We start from the raw sequence: 20,421 nt of genomic DNA, 5'->3' as shown, positions 1-20,421 counted from the left end.
GTCTGGATAAAGACCACTTGTTGGTCAAAGCTTCAGCCAGAGCCTTGGCTGCCAGGCTGCTATTTGAGGTGGTGGGCAGCTATACTTCATTTTTCTAACCTACCTTGATAAAGTACATACTGTATTTTAAAAATAGGGGCAATACCCATAGGTGCTCACCTGGTAGAATAAAGCAGTATACTATACCGACTAAAGTTATTTTAAACAGTATCATGGTACTTTAAACAAATTTCAATGGTTGCTAGAAGACAGCAGCATGTAGAATCATACTAACGTAATCACCATGACTTTAAACAATCAAACAAAAAAAAATACTTCCCTCCCCTCCACAACTGGATCTACAGGAGGAGGGAGGGGAAGCGTTGCTCCCCCAAAATAGGTATTTGCTTCCTCCTCAGAAACTACATAAGCAATTCCAATGAAACTTGACCACAACCTTCATCACCCATGATGTACCAAAGTTTGTCAACCACATGAAAAAAACGAGGTCTATGTAATTATTTTCAGTCACCATCTCTTCATTTGTTGGTTGTTTGGGCCCAGTGGTGTTTCACTAGGCCCCCAGTGATGTTCATAATATTTTCGAATAGTCAAACTACGTCCCCAGTGGTGTTTGTTGGTTCACGAGTTATCAAGTGACCACTTTATTCGTCATGTGCGTGCGTCTGTCTGTCTCTGTGTGTCGGTCTGTCCGCAGCATAACTACCCGATGATATCATCCGATCTTGATGAAACTTGGATGGGAGGTTGATATCATGATCTAGTTGTGTCCTGCCTAGAGTGGGCGTATTGCGTCCATTGTGGGCGGAGCCACGCCTGAAAAAGATGTCTTTTTAGGGTGTAATCGAGTTCAAGCTACATCTTCTCTGAGGGGTTTGGTGGAATCTGACAGGGGTTTCGATATTTGGTTCGGCCAATGTCATGTGTCTAGCACCAACGGAGCTCGATTTTTATTTTATTTTATTTTTCATTTTATTTATTTATTTATTTATTATTATTTATTATTTTCATTTCATTTTTCACCGAATTTTCGGTATTGTGTAGTTAACTAACCTCATAACTGATTATACATTATTTTCTATCTCATTTCAAGGTCAGTAACCTTCATTTTGACATTTCCGGGCCTGGCCTGTCCGGGCCTGTTTCGGTTACAGTCCGTCCTTTGTCATTGAATACCGCTCGCTCGTGAACCGTCGTCGTCTGACTTGTAATAGTTTATAATGGTCAATCACTACGCCCCTACTGGTGTTTATAATAGTTAATAAGAGTCAATCACTATGCCCCCGGTGGTGTTTATAATAGAGGACATGGATTTGTCCCCCCCATTGGAGGAAGACCCTCTCATGTTCAGGCCGTTGGTGCTCCTAAGGTTGGCAGCAAGTGCCCCGGAAGCATTGACCGAAAGAGAGTGGCAATCATATATGTGGCAAAATTGCATGCTTGGTCAGGGTCCCCCAGATAGCTCAGATGACAGAGCACTTGTATGGTTTGCCAGAGGACCTGGGTTTGATTCCTGGTCTGGGCATGTAATTTTCCCACATACATCAATTTAATTATGAGGTATTATGTGTCGATCAGTGACAAAAGTCTCAATTTAATCAATTTTAAATTCAAGCTGTAACACAACAAAATGTGAGAAAAGTAAAAGGGTGTGAATACTTTCTGAAGGCAATGTATTTCCTGGTAACAATAGAAATGATGTGTGAATGATCAATCCTTGTGCATGCAAGTAAATACATGGTCTTAGCATTGAACCCGTTGCTTCGCTAATGGTAGTTAAAAAAACATAGCTTGGATAATATTGTTGCGGATATGAGGACTGTATATTTTTTTTTATTGTGTGCTTTATTATTGTGATTATTGTTTATTCTGTGCCTCCTGCCTCCGGAGCTGTGTAAAGACCAAAAGGGCGTCCCATAGTCCACAAGCATACACGTCAGCCAAGTAATAGAATATACCTGTTGATAGTTATCTCTTATTCTGTGTTTTAGGGTAAGGCTGTGTCTCCCATTAATTGAAGTACTCCATTGCACCAGTGAAAGAGATAGATTCCCTTCCATTCCCATCACCAATTACCTCCGATCCAATTGCCGCCATTGGCCACGAGGCAGGGTTGGGGAAGAAAGGCGTGTCTCCACCTCGTCAGAGGGGGAGGAGTGAACCAGCCCCGCTCGACCAACCATGAGCCAGGGGTTTGGCTACAGAGGGCGGAGGAAGAGCGGTCGGGGAGGTTCGCAAAGGTTGAGGGGCGGGGGCCTATATAACCCAAGGCAGGGGTGTGGCCAAAAGAGATGAGTTTTTACCGGCAGACACAAGGGAGCCCAAGCCGTGGAGAGGAGTCAGAGAGATTCGCTTTTACAAGAGACTGGAAGAGTTGAGCTTCTACCAGAGACAAGACGGTTGAGCTTTTACAGAGAAGAGAGAACCCGTCACACCAAGGCTCCACCAAGCTCCGTGTTGGCTCCACCAAGCTCCGTGTTGGCTCCACCAAGCTCCGTGTTGGCTCCACCAAGCGTGCACCTCCAGCCGTCCACCTTCTGCCATTCCTGGCATTCCCCGCGTGAGTCAGTGTCTTTGTTTGTTCTGTCCTGGGTAGTTAAGTCAAGTCTGCATAAGCTAATCATTTTCACTGTGTCACCTGCGTCTCATGTGCTTGTAAATAAACGTGCCTGCTTTCTTTTTGCTTATGTGTGTAAATAGTAAATAAATTTAGTAGTATTTCCAACCTTTTTGTCTTCGTTTTCCTCTTTGCATTGCGTCGTTTTCGTCTTTTCCCTCATTGAGCAGCTGGGGTGCGATACGGCCAAAGTCTGGGTGAATCGGGTGAGTTTTGTTAGGTCGCGGTCTTACACCACCGCTCGGTCTATAACATCTAACCGCGATCTGTAACAATATGTTACAATACAGTTAATATTTGCAATTTTTTTTGATTCCCGAAACATTTTGTTTACTGCTAACAACCCAGCGTTAATTTTAGTAATATGTACACTTGTTCAGCAAAAAACAATATTAACTAGAATGGCACTCAGTAGAGAGCATACCTCCGCCTGGTTGGCCACATCACTCAATGGTGAAGAATCACTGAAAAAATTCTACTAGCCGCATCCGGATCCGAATCTTCACCAAAATTGAATCTAGTCTTCCTTGTCACACACACAACTTGTCCACCAAGTTTCGTCCAAATCCATCTGTAACTTTTTGAGATATCCCACTATGTATCGTTTTTGGCCCCATCTCCCAATGGTGAAGAATCACTTTTAAAATTCTACCAGCCGGATACGAATCTGGATCTTCATCAAAATCTAATCATTTCGTCCTTGTCACATATGATACCTCTCTGCCAAATTTCGTCCGAATCTGTCCATAACTTTTGAGATATCTTGTTCACAAACAAACAAACGGACAGACAGGGGTGAAAGCATAACCTCCATCCACCTTCGACGGCGGAGGTAAAAATGATCAATGGGTATAAGTAGGAACGCTGGAGCGGTAAAAGAGCAAGGGGGGGAAGAATTAATTTCACGGCAAAAAATAAACCACTTTATCCTTCCCTTTATCGATTTAGCAGCAAATTGAAGAAGAAAGAGGTATCAAATCTAAATAAAGAGTATCATAGGAATTACACATACATCATGATGCTCACGATCCAAACGGAAGTACCTACTAGTCAGGTTCACTTTGTAATTTCGTTGGAATTTTTGGGGGATTTGGAAAACTATATATTTTTGGAAACTATATTGTATAGTCAGTCAGAAAACCAATGTTGCTATTTGCACAGACTCCTGTATGGCGGCCATCTTGGATTTTCAAAATTGCCGCCATAGAACTAATAGAACTCAATATCTCAGCTTCTAAATAACATAGAGCTTTGATTCTAACGGCTAAACATACATTTTCAAGGGCCCCGAATCCAATGGTAACAAGTTCGATAAGCTAGACATGACCATAGAGCTCCTATGTGGCGGCCATCTTGGATTTTTCAAACTGGCCGCCGTAAAACTGATGTAACTCACCTTCTAAAGAGCACAGAGCTTTGATTCATCATTGAGTAAAGTCATCATCATCCTCATCATCATCGCTTTCGTTCATCACATCTTGAGAGTCCTCATCATTTTGGCATTGGATGTCACACTGACAAAGGTCTGTACAAGCCAAGTTGTTTGTTCTGCAGGAACATCTAGATGAAGAACAGTCTGTTTTGCACTGACATCTAACCATTTGAATGATGGCCTTGGGGGCTGGAGGCTCCTCAGTTGTGGTTGGTTTCACTTGTCCATCCGTGTCTTTGTAAAAGCCGTTTTGCAGGGGATTCAGCTGAGGATCCTGTTGAGCAATGCTTGCCTGACCCCACACTCTGGCTTGGATATGGACTCCAAGGATGTGCTGCTTGAGAGCTCCAAGAGTAGGAGGAAGCCTGTCACTTTCTGCCATGTGTTTGCAAAAGAGATACCATCGTAGTTCGGGGATGCTGTCGATGTGGATGCCATTTGGAGAGTAAGCAGCGCATACAAAGTTAGCTAGTGTGGACAACATGTCCTCCGTCACTTCAGTTGCATCTAAAAGCATTCGCACGGTGTCTATGACATCTTCACTTGCTTTGAGGTAGACATGCAGCCAGGTTGCTTTGCCTATTCGAGAGAACCTCCCAGTGTTGTCTGCCCCTGTGAAAGCATGAAAGGCTGGCAACACCTTTGCTCTTTCGACCCCTAGAGCTGTCCACAGTGGCTCTATTTGAAGTATTCCAGAGGCCATGGAAATGGATGTATTCCTCAGCAGTAGGTCATAGTTTGCTATGACTAGTACTAGGACATCTGTGTCGGGAGAGAAGAACACCAACTGCGCATCTTGTGGGTTTCGCTGGGATGCCAGCACGGCCTGGTGGATCAACAGGGTGTCAGCTTCTTCATGGTTGTTGTCCTCGAAGAGCAGGTCACTGTTGCTCCTAGTACGCCCTGAAGCAGACGTGATGATCAACTTGGATGAGTGACTGTTGTATTCTAGAGCTTTCGCTGCCAGATAGTCAGTCAGATCAGCCTTTGTTTTGTCATGAGAAAGGAATCTGCTCATTGGGATGTGTTTGATGTTGGTGTCATCTCTGACTTGATACTGTACTGCATCCTTTCCTTGCCTTCTTTTAGCCCTGGTAGCACTCTTCAGAGAATCGTTTTTGTACGTGTCAAAGACCAGTATGATCTCATCACAATCTTTTGTTAGAGACATGAGTCTGTCATTGAAGCATTCACCCAGATCGTTGACTTTCACTACAGTGGCTGGTTTCTTTGTCAGCTTATGCACAAGTACCATCCCATCCACCAGTGCAATCTTCCGATTTGTAGGTTTACTAGATGTGGATGCCATAGTTCTTGTGTCCATTGGATCTTCTTGTAGAACACTTGCAGCTGGTGTCTGCTGCTGATCTTCGGGGTGAATTTCTGCTCTTGCTAACTTGTCGAGGCGATGAATTAACTTCGACTTGTCAGTGCATGGAAGAATTGTCCCATCTGGAGCGAACAGTGCTCTTGGTGTCACAATGAACTCGTAATTTCCGATGGCATATTTCTGGTTGACGTCTCTGTTTGACTTGGCAAGGACCATGAGCCTTCCGTACAGTTCCTTAGTCTCCTTCAGATCCACAGTCCTGTCTCTGAGTTTCACTGTGGTTCTCTTGTTCCCAGACGTGAACATCTTGTTGTTCTCCTTCTTGACTGGTGCCCAGAGGCTAACATCTCCATTGATACGCTCCGACACGTAGTCTTCATACAACTTCTGACCAGTGACATCAATGTTCAAGATCTGTGGTACATACTCGTCTGGGATGTAAGCATTCGTTATCACATTGTGCAGCTTGTCACCTTCAGTGTCAAATGGATTCCCGTGACTCAGTATCGCAGCCTTGATCTTGTTGATTGCTTCATGCTCCCTCTTGACTGCACTTGGACCAAGGTCATGATGTTCTGTGATCTTGTCACCTTCCAGGCCAAACTGACTCTTGAAGTCTTTTGACAGGCGTGATAATTCTGGTGTAACCATGAAGAATCTCTGTCTAGCATTGGCATTATTAGAGATGAATTTAGAAGCTCTATTTAGAAGATGAGATCCTGAGAAACATCAATTTTATGGCGGCCAGTTTGAAAAATCCAAGATGGCCGCCACATAGGAGCTCTATGGTCATGTCTCGCTTATCGAACTTGTTACCATTGGATTCGGGGCCCTTGAAAATGTATGTTTAGCCGTTAGAATCAAAGCTCTATGTTATTTAGAAGCTGAGATATTGAGAAAAATTAGTTCTACGGCGGCAATTTTGAAAATCCAAGATGGCCGCCATACAGGAGTCTGTGCAAATAGCAACATTGGTTTTCTGACTGACTATACAATATAGTTTCCAAAAATATATAGTTTTCCAAATCCCCCAAAAAATCCAACGAAACTTTAAATCTGGACATACTGAACCTGACTATACACTGGAAGTAAACTTGTCAGCTGTTGCACACCAAAAGGTGTCAAAAAGTGAGAATGTGCACGTTCGGTGAGATGATTTTAATTAAACACGTTACCGATTAATTATTCATTATAATTATTGTTCGTGTACTGCACAGCGCTGTCACTATCCTAGCGCATTGTGTGCAGCTCTCTGGCAGCTGTACACTTGTCATGTAGCATCATTCGCTACCAAGATACATTTGGTGTCTTATCGCATTTAAAACGAGAAAGAGCAATCATGGATTGCAGACCCTCACCAGGACGTGTTTCAGTGGTTTTTAAGGCTTTTGTATTAAAACAAATACGGCGGCCGAACCACGTGACCGACGATGTCATAATTATTGTTTTTCTCCACCAATTTATCCCTCGATGATGCTCAAGAAATTTCATCTTGATCGGATGAAGTTTTGTACTTGTCGAATTATGACGTCATAATGGAGGCACCTATGACATCATCATTAACATATTTTATTCCACATGGAGAGTTCTTTACAATGAGCCATGTCTCAATTTTTTCTATTCAGCACTTTCAGAGATATGTATAGAGGTGCAAAGTTTTTCAGTTTTTCAAAGATGGCGGCCAAATCACGTGACCGATGACGTCAAAATTTTTTTTTTTTCTCCACCAGTTTATGCCGACATGGCACTCAAGAAATTGCATCTTGATTGGATGAAGTTTTGTACTTGTCGAATTATCGAATTATGACGTCATAGTGGAGGCCTTGGACCGAGAGAGTTAAAAGTTAGAGTTAAAAGTTAAAAGAGTTAAAAAGTTAAAAGTTAAAAGTGAGTTAAAAATTGGGCACAGTCTATTCCAGGGCAAGGGGCAAATTCCAGGGCAAATCATAAATTTTCATCGAAAAATCATCACTTTTCATCCTATTGACCTGAGATTTGATCAAGATCGTCAATTTTGATCTTGATGAAATGGACAATTTTCTGGATCAACTGCAACCTTTTTTCTGGGTGGGGGGAGGGTGGGGGGAGGGGGTGGGTGGGTGGGGAAGGGGGGTGGATTTTGCAAATATCGTGCTCTGCATGACGTCTTCCTTCTTGTTTGTTTGTTTGTCTGTTTGTCTGCACAGAATAAATATGATTTTCTCTGCAACCGTTGGTGCGATTGACAGAAAATTTTCACCATAGGTGCAACTCCACCTGTACAATTTTTATGATAATTATGACGTCATATGTCACGTGGTTTGGCCGCCATCTTGGAAAATTGAAAACATTTGCACCTCTATATCTTGGAAAGTGCTGAATAGAAAAAAGTTGATACATGGCTCATTGTAAAGAACTCTCCACGGGGCATAAAATATGTTAATGATGATGTCATAGGTGCCTCCATTATGACGTCATAATTCGACAAGTGCAAAACTTCATCCAATCAAGATGAAATTTCTTGAGCATAATCTAGGAATAAATTAGTTTTGAAAAAAAATAATGACGTCATCGGTTACGTGGTTCGGCCGCCATATTTGTTTTAACACAAAAGCCTTTAAAAACACCGAAAATACATCCTGGCGAGGGTTTGCAATCTCTGATTGCACTTTTTCTTGTTGTTATTATGTATTACTTGTGAAAAACTTAAATGTACTAAGTTTAGATATACTCTATCTGTTGAGTGTTGAAATTTTTTTTTAAAGTAAATTTACTCCGTCTTCATTCAGTCCTTTTCAACCATGAGTCAATTAACGTGTTTCCAATTGATTTCTTTGAAGAACGTTGTGTTGAATCTATCGTGATCTCACTGCCAACATCTATAGTGATCACACTGACATTTTGCCACTTTCTTTGCAGAATATGAAGTGCAAAAAGCAGATGCACATGAAAACACCATTTTAAGAACTTCAAAGAAAATACTATGAAGGAAAACAACTTAAAGCTAGCACAAATAGATTCTCGGCAACGATCGCATACGTAAGTACGGCAGACAACGCTATCATTAGCACGTATGATGAAAAAATTTTTTTGGCAACTACAATAATTGATTGAAACATTTACAGTGCCACCTGTAGCAGCAATCTAGCTATTTAAGATAGGCACAATCGACTAAATTCAGGAGAAATTGGAATCAACGCATCCTTCTGAGGAAATTTTGAGATCTGCCTCTTCAAGACCTGCAAGGACAAAATTATTGGCAAAGGATATGGTGCATTTTAGAAACCTCTTACACTCTATGTTAGATCAGCAATGTTTTCAGACTTTTTCAGGCATCCATGTGATAAGGCACTTTCTGACCCCCACATCACCCCCGTCCCTCCTGGCAAATGGCAGGGGTGACAATTACTGCAACCCCCCTCCATGCTGCCATCCCTGGCTAAAAGTACGTTTGTGATTTAAAGCTTTCCTTTTAAACGTAAAATTGATGCAAACTGCAGGTCAATCATGCCTATATTACTTGTGGGTTCTGTTTAATTATCTGCCTCTTAAAAATGTCATGCTTGTCATGTTTAGAGCATACCAAACTGCGGCGCAGGAACGAGAGCCGATTAATTGCGTCTTCTTCCGCCTTATTGAGTTCGTCCAGTGTGGCCAGGCTGGAGACGACTTTCTCCAGATGTTCGGTCAAAATGATCTCCACACAACTGATGAAACAAACACATGAAGATCGATATCTGACTCGAATTAAAAGAGGAAGAAAAAAAAACCCTCCCAATTTTCACTCCTTTGAGCTTGTACATCAATGTGCAAAACTCACGCTGTCGCCTTTGTGATTTCCTTGACCCCACTGAGAGGATCTGCAGAATCTGGACAACGCAGGACGCAAGGCGCTAACACAATGGCGAGAGCATTTGGAGACATGCGGTTTGATTCTTCATGCTGAGCTACCCTGCAATGGCAAATGATTAATCAGTAGTGGCTTGGAGAAGATACTCCTCGATCGTGGAGGAAGACAATCTAATTGCATGCAAGCACAGCGAGCTTTGTAAAGCATTCAACAAGTCATAAACAATACTGATTAAAAGGAATGATCTGTCAGACTTTCTTTAGGTACAAAGGGTATGACAGGTATCAGCAATGAGATAGCACATGTTGTTCATGTACCATCAATTTTAATATATTGTAGTGTTTTTTAAATCAATTTAAATGTCTTGCAAAATATCTGTGGTACCTGCTTACTTTTATGCAAGATGCTATGGATTGTTTTGCATCCACATGACTGCAGAATGGATTAATTGATCAAGAAGCCTATTGTCCCAAAAACGAAAATGCCTGTTTGGGTCAATTTTGACTCTACCAAGTGTCGAGTTGAGACCAGACGGTCGAAACACATTTCTGATTCATCACTAGCCGATTTATGAGGGCAGTTTTGTTTGAAACATAATGGGACAAGTTTGGGCATCCTCCTTCAACCTCCTCTGACAGTAATATAATTGTTCAAGCAAGTGTCTAACATTTTGCTCAGATTTCCTGGAATCTGGAGAACAGTATCAATATAACGAGTGGTTAAATGCCCTAAAGAAGACACTCCATGAATCTACTACCTCCAATAGACTTAATGATCACAAATAAAGAAAAGGTGGGAGCAGAGACTAAGGGGGAGATTACCTCACAAAATGGAAGACAAGTCTCTCCAGCAAGTTAACGTGTACTTGCGGAAGCTTCTCGATTATCGAGTAGATGCAGCGTAACTGTTCCTTGCGCTCTGGCAACTCTGTACACAACACCAGAAAAATAGCTAGATCCTCTACAATAATGTTGAAGTTCTTATATCATGCAATATTTGGTCCTTAAAAATAGAGAACAATTCAACCTTCATGTATTCTTTGCCATCTCTAGGTTCATCCGTTCTAATCTTCCTTCACTCAGAAATCAACTAAATATTTTCATTGTGTAGGTGATTTTTGTTGTCTTCACAAGGAGAAACGTTACCAACAGCACGGAGGAAGTCATAATAATGTTCGTATGTCATTAGGGGATCAGGAAGGTCTCGAAGCCACTGCTTCAACACGCTGGCAACTACATGCACTTGATACGTGTCCAGGATCACCCCATTAACATCTGGTAGCACATGGATAGAAGAGATTAGCGATTAAAAGGCAGACCTCAAGGTAGCACAAGGTAAAGGTAAATAAAGGGTATTCAGCCCACGAAGTCTGTGCCATATATACAACACAGTACGCAAGTAGTATGAATCACACATTAAAGGCAAGCAGGGAATTTGGCCACGGTACCAGAACAAAATGGCCTACTTTTTTTTCAATAAGCATTAAGATATTTAAATCCAATAAGTTATACACAGACAGGACAACCAGCTTTACATCCCCACCTAAAATACAGCCCTACTTCCTGACACTGCACCAAAATGACAATTTTTAGAAGAGCAGCGATCAAGGATCAAACTCAACTTGAACAGCTAAAAGTGAAACCTTGACTAGTCTTTAACTCATTTTAACTCAGTCTTTAACTAAAAGATTTAAAAGGATGAATATGTACGTTATTTTCAAGAAAGGCACATCTCCACTACAATGCTGACGCTCCTTTTGGTCTCACACACCATTTGGCTATCCAAGGATTTGGGCCATCCAGTGCAGACACTGCATAATTATAGATCTGTACAACATTTTTGGCATCAACCTGCATTTTAAAGGCCATTTTCCCTGCTAGAGCGGGGGTTAGCCTTGCGGTCCCCATGACAATCTTCTCCATTTTGCCCTATTTTCTGCATCTCTCCTTGTTAACCCCCTTGCCCGCATTTCTTCTTCCACCATCTTTAGCCAAGTCTTTTTCGGTCTTCCCCGTCCTCTGCTTCCTTCTACATTCATTTCCATCACTCTTCTCAACCAGTCACTTTCATCCTTCCTCAACACATGACCAAACCATCTCAACCTGTTCCTCTTCACAGCATCAATCACAGGCTCTATTCCCATCATCTTTCGCAATTCATCATTTGTCTTCCTCTCTCTCAACGATACTCCACACATCCACCGAACCATTCGCATTTCCACCCTTTCCAACCTTCGTTGCTGCTCTACGTTCATTACCCATGTCTCGCTCCCATAAATCATAACACTTCTCACACATGCAGCATACACCTTTCCCTTCAGCTTCAACGACACTCCCCTCATCATCAGCACGCCACCCAGTTCCCGAAACTTCTTCCGTGCACATCTCACTCGAGCAACCGTTGCCGAGTCTGATCCACCTTCTCCATTCAGCATGTCTCCGAGGTAGCAAAATGTTTTCACACCTTCCAGCTTCACGCCATCTCCAAGATCCAACTCAACATTTCCTCCATCTGCAGCTCCCTCTGTGCACACCTTACATTTGAATGTAGCTGCCACACTGGTTAATGACCCTCTCAGACCACTACATTTTTGATGAACCCACTCGGCGCACATTGTACATTGAATGGAGTTCACTCCGACACCCTTCCTACACACAGCACAGGGCCACTTCCCAGTTCTTTCCACCTCACCACATGCTTTACCACTTGCCATCACCTTCGTCTTTCCGATATTCACCTTCAGACCTTTTGTCTCCATACATTCCTTCCACGTGGTCATCTTTTCCTTCAGTCCATCCATACTTTCCGCAATCAACACCAGATCATCTGCATACAACAACTCCCACGGTAAACCCTCCTTTACGTTCTGAGCCAGCACCTCCATCACAGCTACAAATAGTAATGGACTTAGTACCGACCCCTGATGCACTCCCACCTTCACCTCAAATTCACCACTGTTCCCGTCCTTCGTCCTTACAGCTGTGCGTGCTCTTTTGTACATTGCCATCACTACTCTGATCAACCATTCCTCCACTCCTAACTTCCTCAATGCCCATGTCAATACTTTGCGTGGTACCCTATCGAATGCTTTCTCCAGATCAACAAACCCAAGAAACAACTTCTTCCTCTTCTCCATGTACTTCTCCTGCAACTGCCTCACAATGAAAAGCGCGTCTGTCGTTCCTCTTCCTGGCATGAATCCAAACTGCATTTCGTCGATCTTCACTTTCTTCCTTATCCTCCTCTCCAACACCCTTTCCAATACCTTCATTCCATGCTCCAATAACTTTATCGCTCGGTACGAGCCACACTCCAGAGGGTCACCTTTCCCCTTGTATAGAGGGATGAGGGTACTCAGTTCCCAATCCACTGGAATGCGGCCTTCTTTCACCACCAGATTACAGATCTCTGTCATTCTCTTCACACCCCAACTTCCTGCTGCCTTCAACATATCTCCCACAACTCCCGTCGGCCCTCCCGCTTTTCTACCCTTCATTGCTTTTATCGCTTCCTCAACTTCCTTCTCAGTTATCTTCTCTGCCGGTCCTAAAACAGGGTTACTCTCTATGTTGCCATCCCATTCATTCTCTGTATTCAACAGCATTTCCATATATCTTTTCCATCTTCCTTTAATTCCATCTGGGTCGACAACGATTTGTCCCACTTCATCCTTCAAGCAACTCACCCCCATCACATCACACCTCTCTTTCGCTATCTGCTTTGCAATCCTGAATACTGCTTTCTGACCCTCTTCCGAATCCAAGCGTTCTCCGAACATTTTCCTACATGCCTCCTGCGCCTTTGCTACCTCTTTCTTTGCAGCCTTCCTGGCTGCCTTATAACTTTCATGCTCTGCTGTTTCTGCTCCCGTACCCTTTGCCTTCTGCCACTCCTTGAACTTCTTCCTCTTCTCGTCAATCCCCTTTCCAACTTCATCATCCCACCACCATGTTTCCGAGTGCCTCGGTGGTCCTTTTGTCCATCCACATACCTCACCAACGGCTCCCAACAGACAAGCTTTCATTGACATCCAACCACTTTCAAGCTCAACCACATCATCCTCGACCCTACTCAGCCTCTCTTTTAATGCCTCCCTTACTGTCACCTCTTTCAACCTCCACACCTTCATTCTCGGTTAGTACTTCACCCGCCGAGCTCTCCTCACACCTTTCACCCTTACGTCGCAGACAACCAAGTGGTGCTGTGAAACAGCCTCCTCCCCCGGGATCACCTTTGTGTCCCGGAGGTGCCCCCTATCTCGCCTACGCACCATCAGGTAGTCAACGGTTGTCGTCGACCCACCTGACGTGTATGTAACAAGCTTATTATCCTCTTTCTGGAACTGAGTATTACAAATCAACAAATCAGCTCCATCAGCAAACTCCAAAATCCTTTCACCTTCTCCATTTCTCACACCATATCCGTAACCCCCATGAACTCCGTCAAAACCATCCATACTCCTTCCCACATGTCCATTTAGGTCTCCTCCTACCACAACAACTTCCTCATCTTTCACGTTTTCCATCAGCTTCTCTATCGCACACCAGAACGTGTCCTTTTCTTCATCGCTTCGACCAACCTGCGGAGCATATCCCGAGATGACGTTCACCAAGAGCTTTCCAATCATCATTTTCACCATCATCAACCTATCACTCACTCTAGTCACACTCACCACACTGTCTACAAACTCCTCAGAAAACAGGACACCAACACCATTCACGCCCTCCGGGCACCCTTGCCACACAAACTTGTATTTCTGTCCCTGCCTACCCTTCACCATTCTCACACCACTTCCCTTCCATCTCGTCTCTTGCACACAACATATGTCCACTCTTCTTCTGACCAATACTTCCACCACTTCTCCTGATCTCCCTGTCATTGTCCCTACATTCCATGTCCCAAACCTCAGAAACCGATCTCCACTTCGGGCTGTACCCTGCCCATATGTCGTTGTAATTTTCATGGTTCCCTTTTTTTTTGAGGCAATGTTTTTATGGCCGGATGCCCTTCCTGACGCCAACCCTCTTAGTCGTCTCTTACGACACGCAGGGATACGGTGTACCTATTCTTATCCAGGGTACACACCGGGAAACGTTTAAAACATGGAAATTCTGGGGGGTGGGGGGGGGGGGGGTGGTGTCAAGGGAAAGATAAAATGAAAATAAACCCCTTCAGCCGGCACTTAGCTTGGCTTCCCAAAGAGTACTTTCAGGAGCTTGGCGGCTGTTGAAACTGGGGTAGCCACTCATGCGGGAAGTGGTCCAAAATGGCGGTGTAGAACGCCGCGCGTCGAAAACACAACAAGCGTGAGGCGCGCAGATTAGACGGCCTCCTTTCGATTCTCTACCGTCAAGTCCAATGCGGCCTTCAGCTTCCAAGAGCCCAGCAGTTGTCCAAAACCTCGTGTGGGGAAATGTGGTATCTGTCCGTCGTCTTGTCCACCGTCCACACGCGGCTCCAAGCTCCGGCGCGAGGAAGCCCTCCGTCCACCCGCACGCTTCGCCAGGCCACGATGCTTTATACGACTTGCTTTATACGCATTGTTAAAAGTAAATAATGACAGATGTTTTCTTTCACAATCTTGCGAGATTTCCAGAACTCCTCGGCGTCAAGGGAAAGATAAAATGAAAATAAACCCCTTCAGCCGGCACTTAGCTTGGCGTCCCAAAGAGTACTTTCAGGAGCATCGCAAGTCACATATCTGGAGTGTCAGATTTGTGGGCACAGAAGGAAAGGTTTAGGAGGAGTAATGAGATGGAAGAGATGGGCACATATTGAGAGGGTGAGAAGAGGGGAGAGATCAAAATTCTGTTTTATTTGCATATGTAATAAATAGATGGTCCCTTATAAGATAATAAAAGTCTAAATAAAGAGGAATCACATTAATTCGAGATTTAAGGAATGGCCAAGGAGGTGATGCCCTTCTATACTGTATGTATTCCATTCAATGGAAGCAGAACTTAATTTTTCTCAAAAGTGGTTTTTTTTCACTACAAAAAGTGGAAACAGGTGGGACAGCAAGATGAAATGCTCCTTTCAATGGTGTACTCCATCATGCAAGATCCTCCCTATGAAGGATTTGGATCATACTTCCTTATGTACCGTTTGATTAGTGTTGTTTAATGGTCTACAATGCAAATACTGTGTTGATAGGTAAGGGGACAGGTACAAAGCAAGAGATGTTTGGAAATTTCAATTAAAGGATATGCTGATTTGATGCATCATACTCTGTCACAGAGCGTTGGTTCTGCCGAATCAGTTTTTAGGCCTGGGTCATGCTGGGCTTTTCACACTCCCTCTCCCAGGAGTAGTTACAACAGGAATTAGTAATTTGTTCATGGTGACGGCGATAGCTCGCATACTCTTTGCGAAGCACACTACATCTTCCAGCTAATGCCGGCAAATGGGACAACAGCTTAACATCCATCTAATGGACGACACACACATTGGTGAATCACCCTGATTGTGAAACACCAGGATAACAGTTTTAACTGGGTCTGGATTCAAACCCAGTCTAGATGGCTTAGTAGTGAGTGAGCATACCTCTATCTCGGCCATCATATCAGCCTTTAGAGGGTATTATTTGAAGTTAATTGGTTCCTTGTGTGTTAAGTTTCCCAATAACAATGCACTGTCTTATCTCAGCACCACATACCTGCATCCAGTTCCTCGCGGAGCTCACGGGCCTTGTTGGCTGAGCCACACTTGCGGTAGAGGCCCTCTGTGTAGAGACCACACAGCTCAACATATCTAAAAAGCTTCTCCACCATGAGGGGCACAGTACCGTCTTCAGCCGCCAGCATTGCCAAAGGCACACCAAACTGGCGTGATGTTACCTCCACCTCACCCTGGAAGACAAAATCAGGTTCACACAATGCAAGAAAAATGACCTGAAAAGAAGTACAATGTGAGGAAACAAACTAAGATACGACACCAAGTGACTACATATTCATCAGAAAGACCAGGCGACCAGAACAAGGAACAAATAATGGCCTACCAAACAAGAATGAAGGAGTTAGACCAAGGAATTGCAAGCTCAGTCATTAAACTTATCACATGTTGCAATGCCTTCATCTACAAGCAATTCAAGGAGAACATAACTGCAGGGTCTGACTACTAAAAGCCACAAAACTAATCCATAATCGGTTTTGGTACCTTCTCAAGGTGCGAAGAAGCTTGTAAAAACAGCATGCCATCAATTATGGTTCATTCTCAATTACAGTAATCTATTAAGGCCATCTGGTAATAAGCTGTAAAATCAGTATGTCATCAATTTTGGTACATACATACCACATAACAGACAACCTACAATATGAACAATGCTTGGATTGCCATATTATCTTTACTTCCATCGACAATGCTGAATGCTGGACAGGATTTGCATTATTTTAACCTGCTTGTTGATGCTAACAAAATTTCTACCAAAAGATCATTCCTACTAATCTCCTGCCAGAATAAAACAATGTGAGGCCTACAAAGCAACCAATCTACACCGTTTCAGATTAGGAATCAAATGATTCAGGGCACACTTCCAGCTCGTACCTTCCTGGTGGATATGAAGCTTCCATGACAATGGACGATGACCAATGAGCAGCACTTTTTATGACAGGTGTATTTACACACTGCAGATGAGAAACACGAGGGCAGGGTAAAAATCAGTGTTCATCTGTTGTTACCATTCGTTACATCAGGTCATGAGGCCGAGCACACACTGAAATTAAACTTAGTGTTTCCCTCGCCTGAAACTACAAAACTTAATTCCATGGCAAATGTGAAGCCTTGGAATAATCAAGTATCAATGACAATTATATATCTATAGCAATTAATTAACAAGAAAGAGCAATTAGAGATTGCAGACCCTCACCAGGATGTGTTTTCAGTGGTTTTTAAGGCTTTTGTATTAAAACAAATATGGCGGCCGAACCACGTGACCGATGACATAATTTTTTCTCCCCCAATTTATGCCTATATGACGCTCAATAAATTTCATCTTGATCGGATTAAGTTTTGTACTAGTCGAATTATGACGTCATAATGGAGGCACCCGTGACATCATCATTAACATATGTTATTCCCAATGGAGAGTTCTTTATAACGAGCCATGTCAAGTTTTTCTATTCAGCACTTTGAGATATAGAGGTGCAATGTTTTTCAGTTTTTCCAATATGGCGGCCGAACCACGTGATCTATGACGTCATAATTATCATGAAAAAATTCTACAGATGGAGGTGCACCTCTGGTGAAAATTTCCTGTCAATCGGACCAACAATTGCAAAGAAAATCATATTTATTCTGTGCGGACAAACAAACAGACAGACAAATGAAAAATCACTCATGGAGTGACACTTGGCAAAACAGAACAAAGTAGAATGGGACTTAGTAGAGCATCCTTTTGACCTCACAAATAATTTGTGGTAGAATTCAGTGACCTGATATGCAAATCGTCTTCAAAGTTTAAGTTAATTGGATGAAAATTGACAATTTTAGAAATTTGGCCTATGTTGACCTTTTGGCCCATGCTGATCTCAAAAATAGTTGATGGTTGAATTCAGTAAGCTGATATGCCTATCCTATTCAGATTTCAAGTCAATCGGATGAAAATTGAGGATTTTAGAAATTTGAAATAGTGGTTGACCTTTGGCCTATGTTGACCTTTTGACCTCAAAATATATAGGATTTCGTCGGACCACGAACTCTACAATTTGGTGAAGTTTCGTGAAGATCGACTTAAAATTGTGACCTGTAGTCAAGTATAAGTGAGCGGACAGACAAACACACAAACAGGAGTGATCAACATTCTTGCAAAAATTGTATTTTTTTTTTTTTTTGCCAAGTAACAAACCGACTCAAATGCAATACCGTCTCCTCTGACGAGGGTAAATATGAGATGGGATGAATATGTGCATGATACAGGGAGAGAGAGAGAGAGAGAGAGGTTTCTGGGGATGAATTCCCAGGCTAAGTTAACATCAGGGCCAGTAGATATGAGAGACCAGTCCTGAAGAGAGATGGCTGCTTGCAGTCCTTGCCAATCTGCTTGATTGAAATGCCAGACTCACCTGCGCTGAGATAGCTCTCAGAATAGCCAGAGATATAGAATCTCACAAGAACAAGCAAACTTTTAAAACACATGTTTGTTTGTTCTTAATATAATTCTCAACCACTGTGTGTCATTTGCTCTTGAGTGAGCTTTGACATCTTCCCATTACATGACAACCTGCACACAAAATACCTTAACTCTAAAAGGAACCAACGATTAAAATGACAGAGGAACAATGGAAGGATAGGATAAAACCATTTTCAACAGAAAACCTTCCTTGGAAGTAGTGAAGAGTGAGCATATTTGATACACATTAGCAAAAACAACTACCAAATGTGGCTTAGCGCTATGCTTTTGGCCTCACTTAGCACTCTGAGTTTAACAAGATAAATCAAAAGATGCTCCACAGGAAGGGTCGTTAACGAGTTCATACACTTCAGCAACATAAAGATTTACTCATTGTAAAACCAGCTAAGAAGATTTCAAATTGCCCTACAAATCATACAATTATTACAATCTACTATGTGACTTACACTTGCAAACGTAACCTCTGTCCATCATCCACATGAAGGCTTTACAATGTTCACATGACGTAGGGATGTTGAACTGCATGCTTCGAAAAAGGTGTCCACGATGCTTTACCACCTATTGGTACATTCAGTTAAAAAAAAAAACATAGAACAGGGAGGTTACAGTGCAGTAGGGTATACCACAATATGTTTTATTCAAAAATAAAAGGTCTTAAGAAATAAACATTTTAGTCAAGTGAAAATATATATACATACTAGCTGAATGCACCCGGCGTTGCTCGGCTTCTTTTTGAATGAATTTAATCTTCTGTACAAAAAAAGGAATTAAACGCGGCCTTCGTTCAGTTACTACTATAATTCAGCTTTTACTCGCGGCCGTAGAAGATTGACTACTACAATTCAGCTCAGCTTTTAATTGCGAAATGGGCCCAGCCCGGCCGAGGCGGCCTCGACCGGCCTCGCCACCTAGCCTATAACCTTCCCGGGGCTCGTCCCGACATTTTTAGTTCTTTTTGAATGAATTTACTACTATAACTCAGCTTTTACTCGTGGCTGTAGAAGATTGACTACTACAATTCAGCTCAGCTTTTAATTGCGAAATGGGCCCAGCCTGGTCGAAGCGGCCCCGACCATCCTCGCCACATAGCCTATAACCTTCCCGGGGCTCGTCCCGACATTTTTAGTTCTTTTTGAATGAATTTACTACTATAACTCAGCTTTTACTCGTGGCTGTAGAAGATTGACTACTATAATTCAGCTCAGCTTTCAATTGCGAAATGGGCCTGGCCTGGTCGAAGCGGCCTTGACCGGTCTCGCCACCTAGCCTATAACCTTTCCAGGGCCCGCCCTGACATTTTTTGTTTCAGAGGTTTCCTATCTTTCACCGTTCAGGAGATTAGTGCGTGCAGACAAACAAACAAACAAAAACTTTCTATTATATATATAATAATACATAGATATACAATGTGTTAAATCCCTTAGCTTGATGGAGCAGCAAGGCACAGATAACATAACTGCCGAAGCTGTGCGAACTGTGAGCAACAATGACCATCTGCCACATGAGCACATCGTCTCCACCTTGCTGCACATCAGCCAGGAGATGGGATAGCAGTCAGGGGTAATATTAATAAAACAAACACAGGTCCTTCCGACCCGATAAAGGCAGCAAGGCATGAAACACCAAAGGGTCTGTTTTGGTTTGATTACTACCTTCTGAGGCTTGCGTGTGGAGAGGCAACTAGCGACACACACACACACACACACACACACACACACACACACACACACACACACACACACACACACACACACACACACACACACACACACACACACAACAACAACATTTTGACCCATTCCTCCCCACCCCTTCCCCTACATGTGACATACATATCATTCCTGTTGATTTGCCTCCCCTTTCTCTCTTTTCTTCTATTCTAACCAGCTTTCGTTTGTCTTTGCCGTTTCAAGCTTACAAACTATTCTCTTCTCCAGCTGCACCCCCAACTCCCTTCCACTTCCTTTCCACATGCTTCCTCAATTTTACTATCTTTTCAAATGACACCCAATCCCCCTTACTGTTTCCCCTAGGTAATATGTAGATAACCTCTTTCCACCCGAGTTCAAAGGTCATCAAAACACTT

At 42.9% G+C, this 20,421-nt stretch overlaps 1 protein-coding gene across 1 annotated transcript in view; it reads right to left on the bottom strand.

The window, feature by feature from the left end:
• The window catches only part of LOC144889304 (unconventional myosin-IXAb-like), a gene marked incomplete at its 5' end in the record, with an annotated part of 28,168 nt that extends 9,275 nt beyond the window's left edge, over positions 1-18,893 (bottom strand). The window contains 8 exons of the mRNA XM_078769418.1: positions 8,524-8,597; positions 8,942-9,065; positions 9,179-9,310; positions 10,030-10,135; positions 10,354-10,482; positions 15,864-16,056; positions 16,751-16,830; positions 18,782-18,893. Of these exons, the coding sequence (XP_078625544.1) occupies positions 8,524-8,597; positions 8,942-9,065; positions 9,179-9,310; positions 10,030-10,135; positions 10,354-10,482; positions 15,864-16,056; positions 16,751-16,830; positions 18,782-18,893 (950 nt within the window). The remainder of the gene's footprint in view (positions 1-8,523; positions 8,598-8,941; positions 9,066-9,178; positions 9,311-10,029; positions 10,136-10,353; positions 10,483-15,863; positions 16,057-16,750; positions 16,831-18,781) is intronic.
• Between the last annotated feature and the right edge of the window lie 1,528 nt (positions 18,894-20,421).

The sequence above is a fragment of the Myxine glutinosa genome, unplaced genomic scaffold (assembly GCF_964187855.1).
Source record: "Myxine glutinosa unplaced genomic scaffold, kmMyxGlut1.1 SCAFFOLD_2461, whole genome shotgun sequence".
NCBI classification, from domain to species: domain Eukaryota; kingdom Metazoa; phylum Chordata; class Myxini; order Myxiniformes; family Myxinidae; genus Myxine; species Myxine glutinosa.
This window is presented reverse-complemented; position numbering and strand designations above follow the sequence as displayed.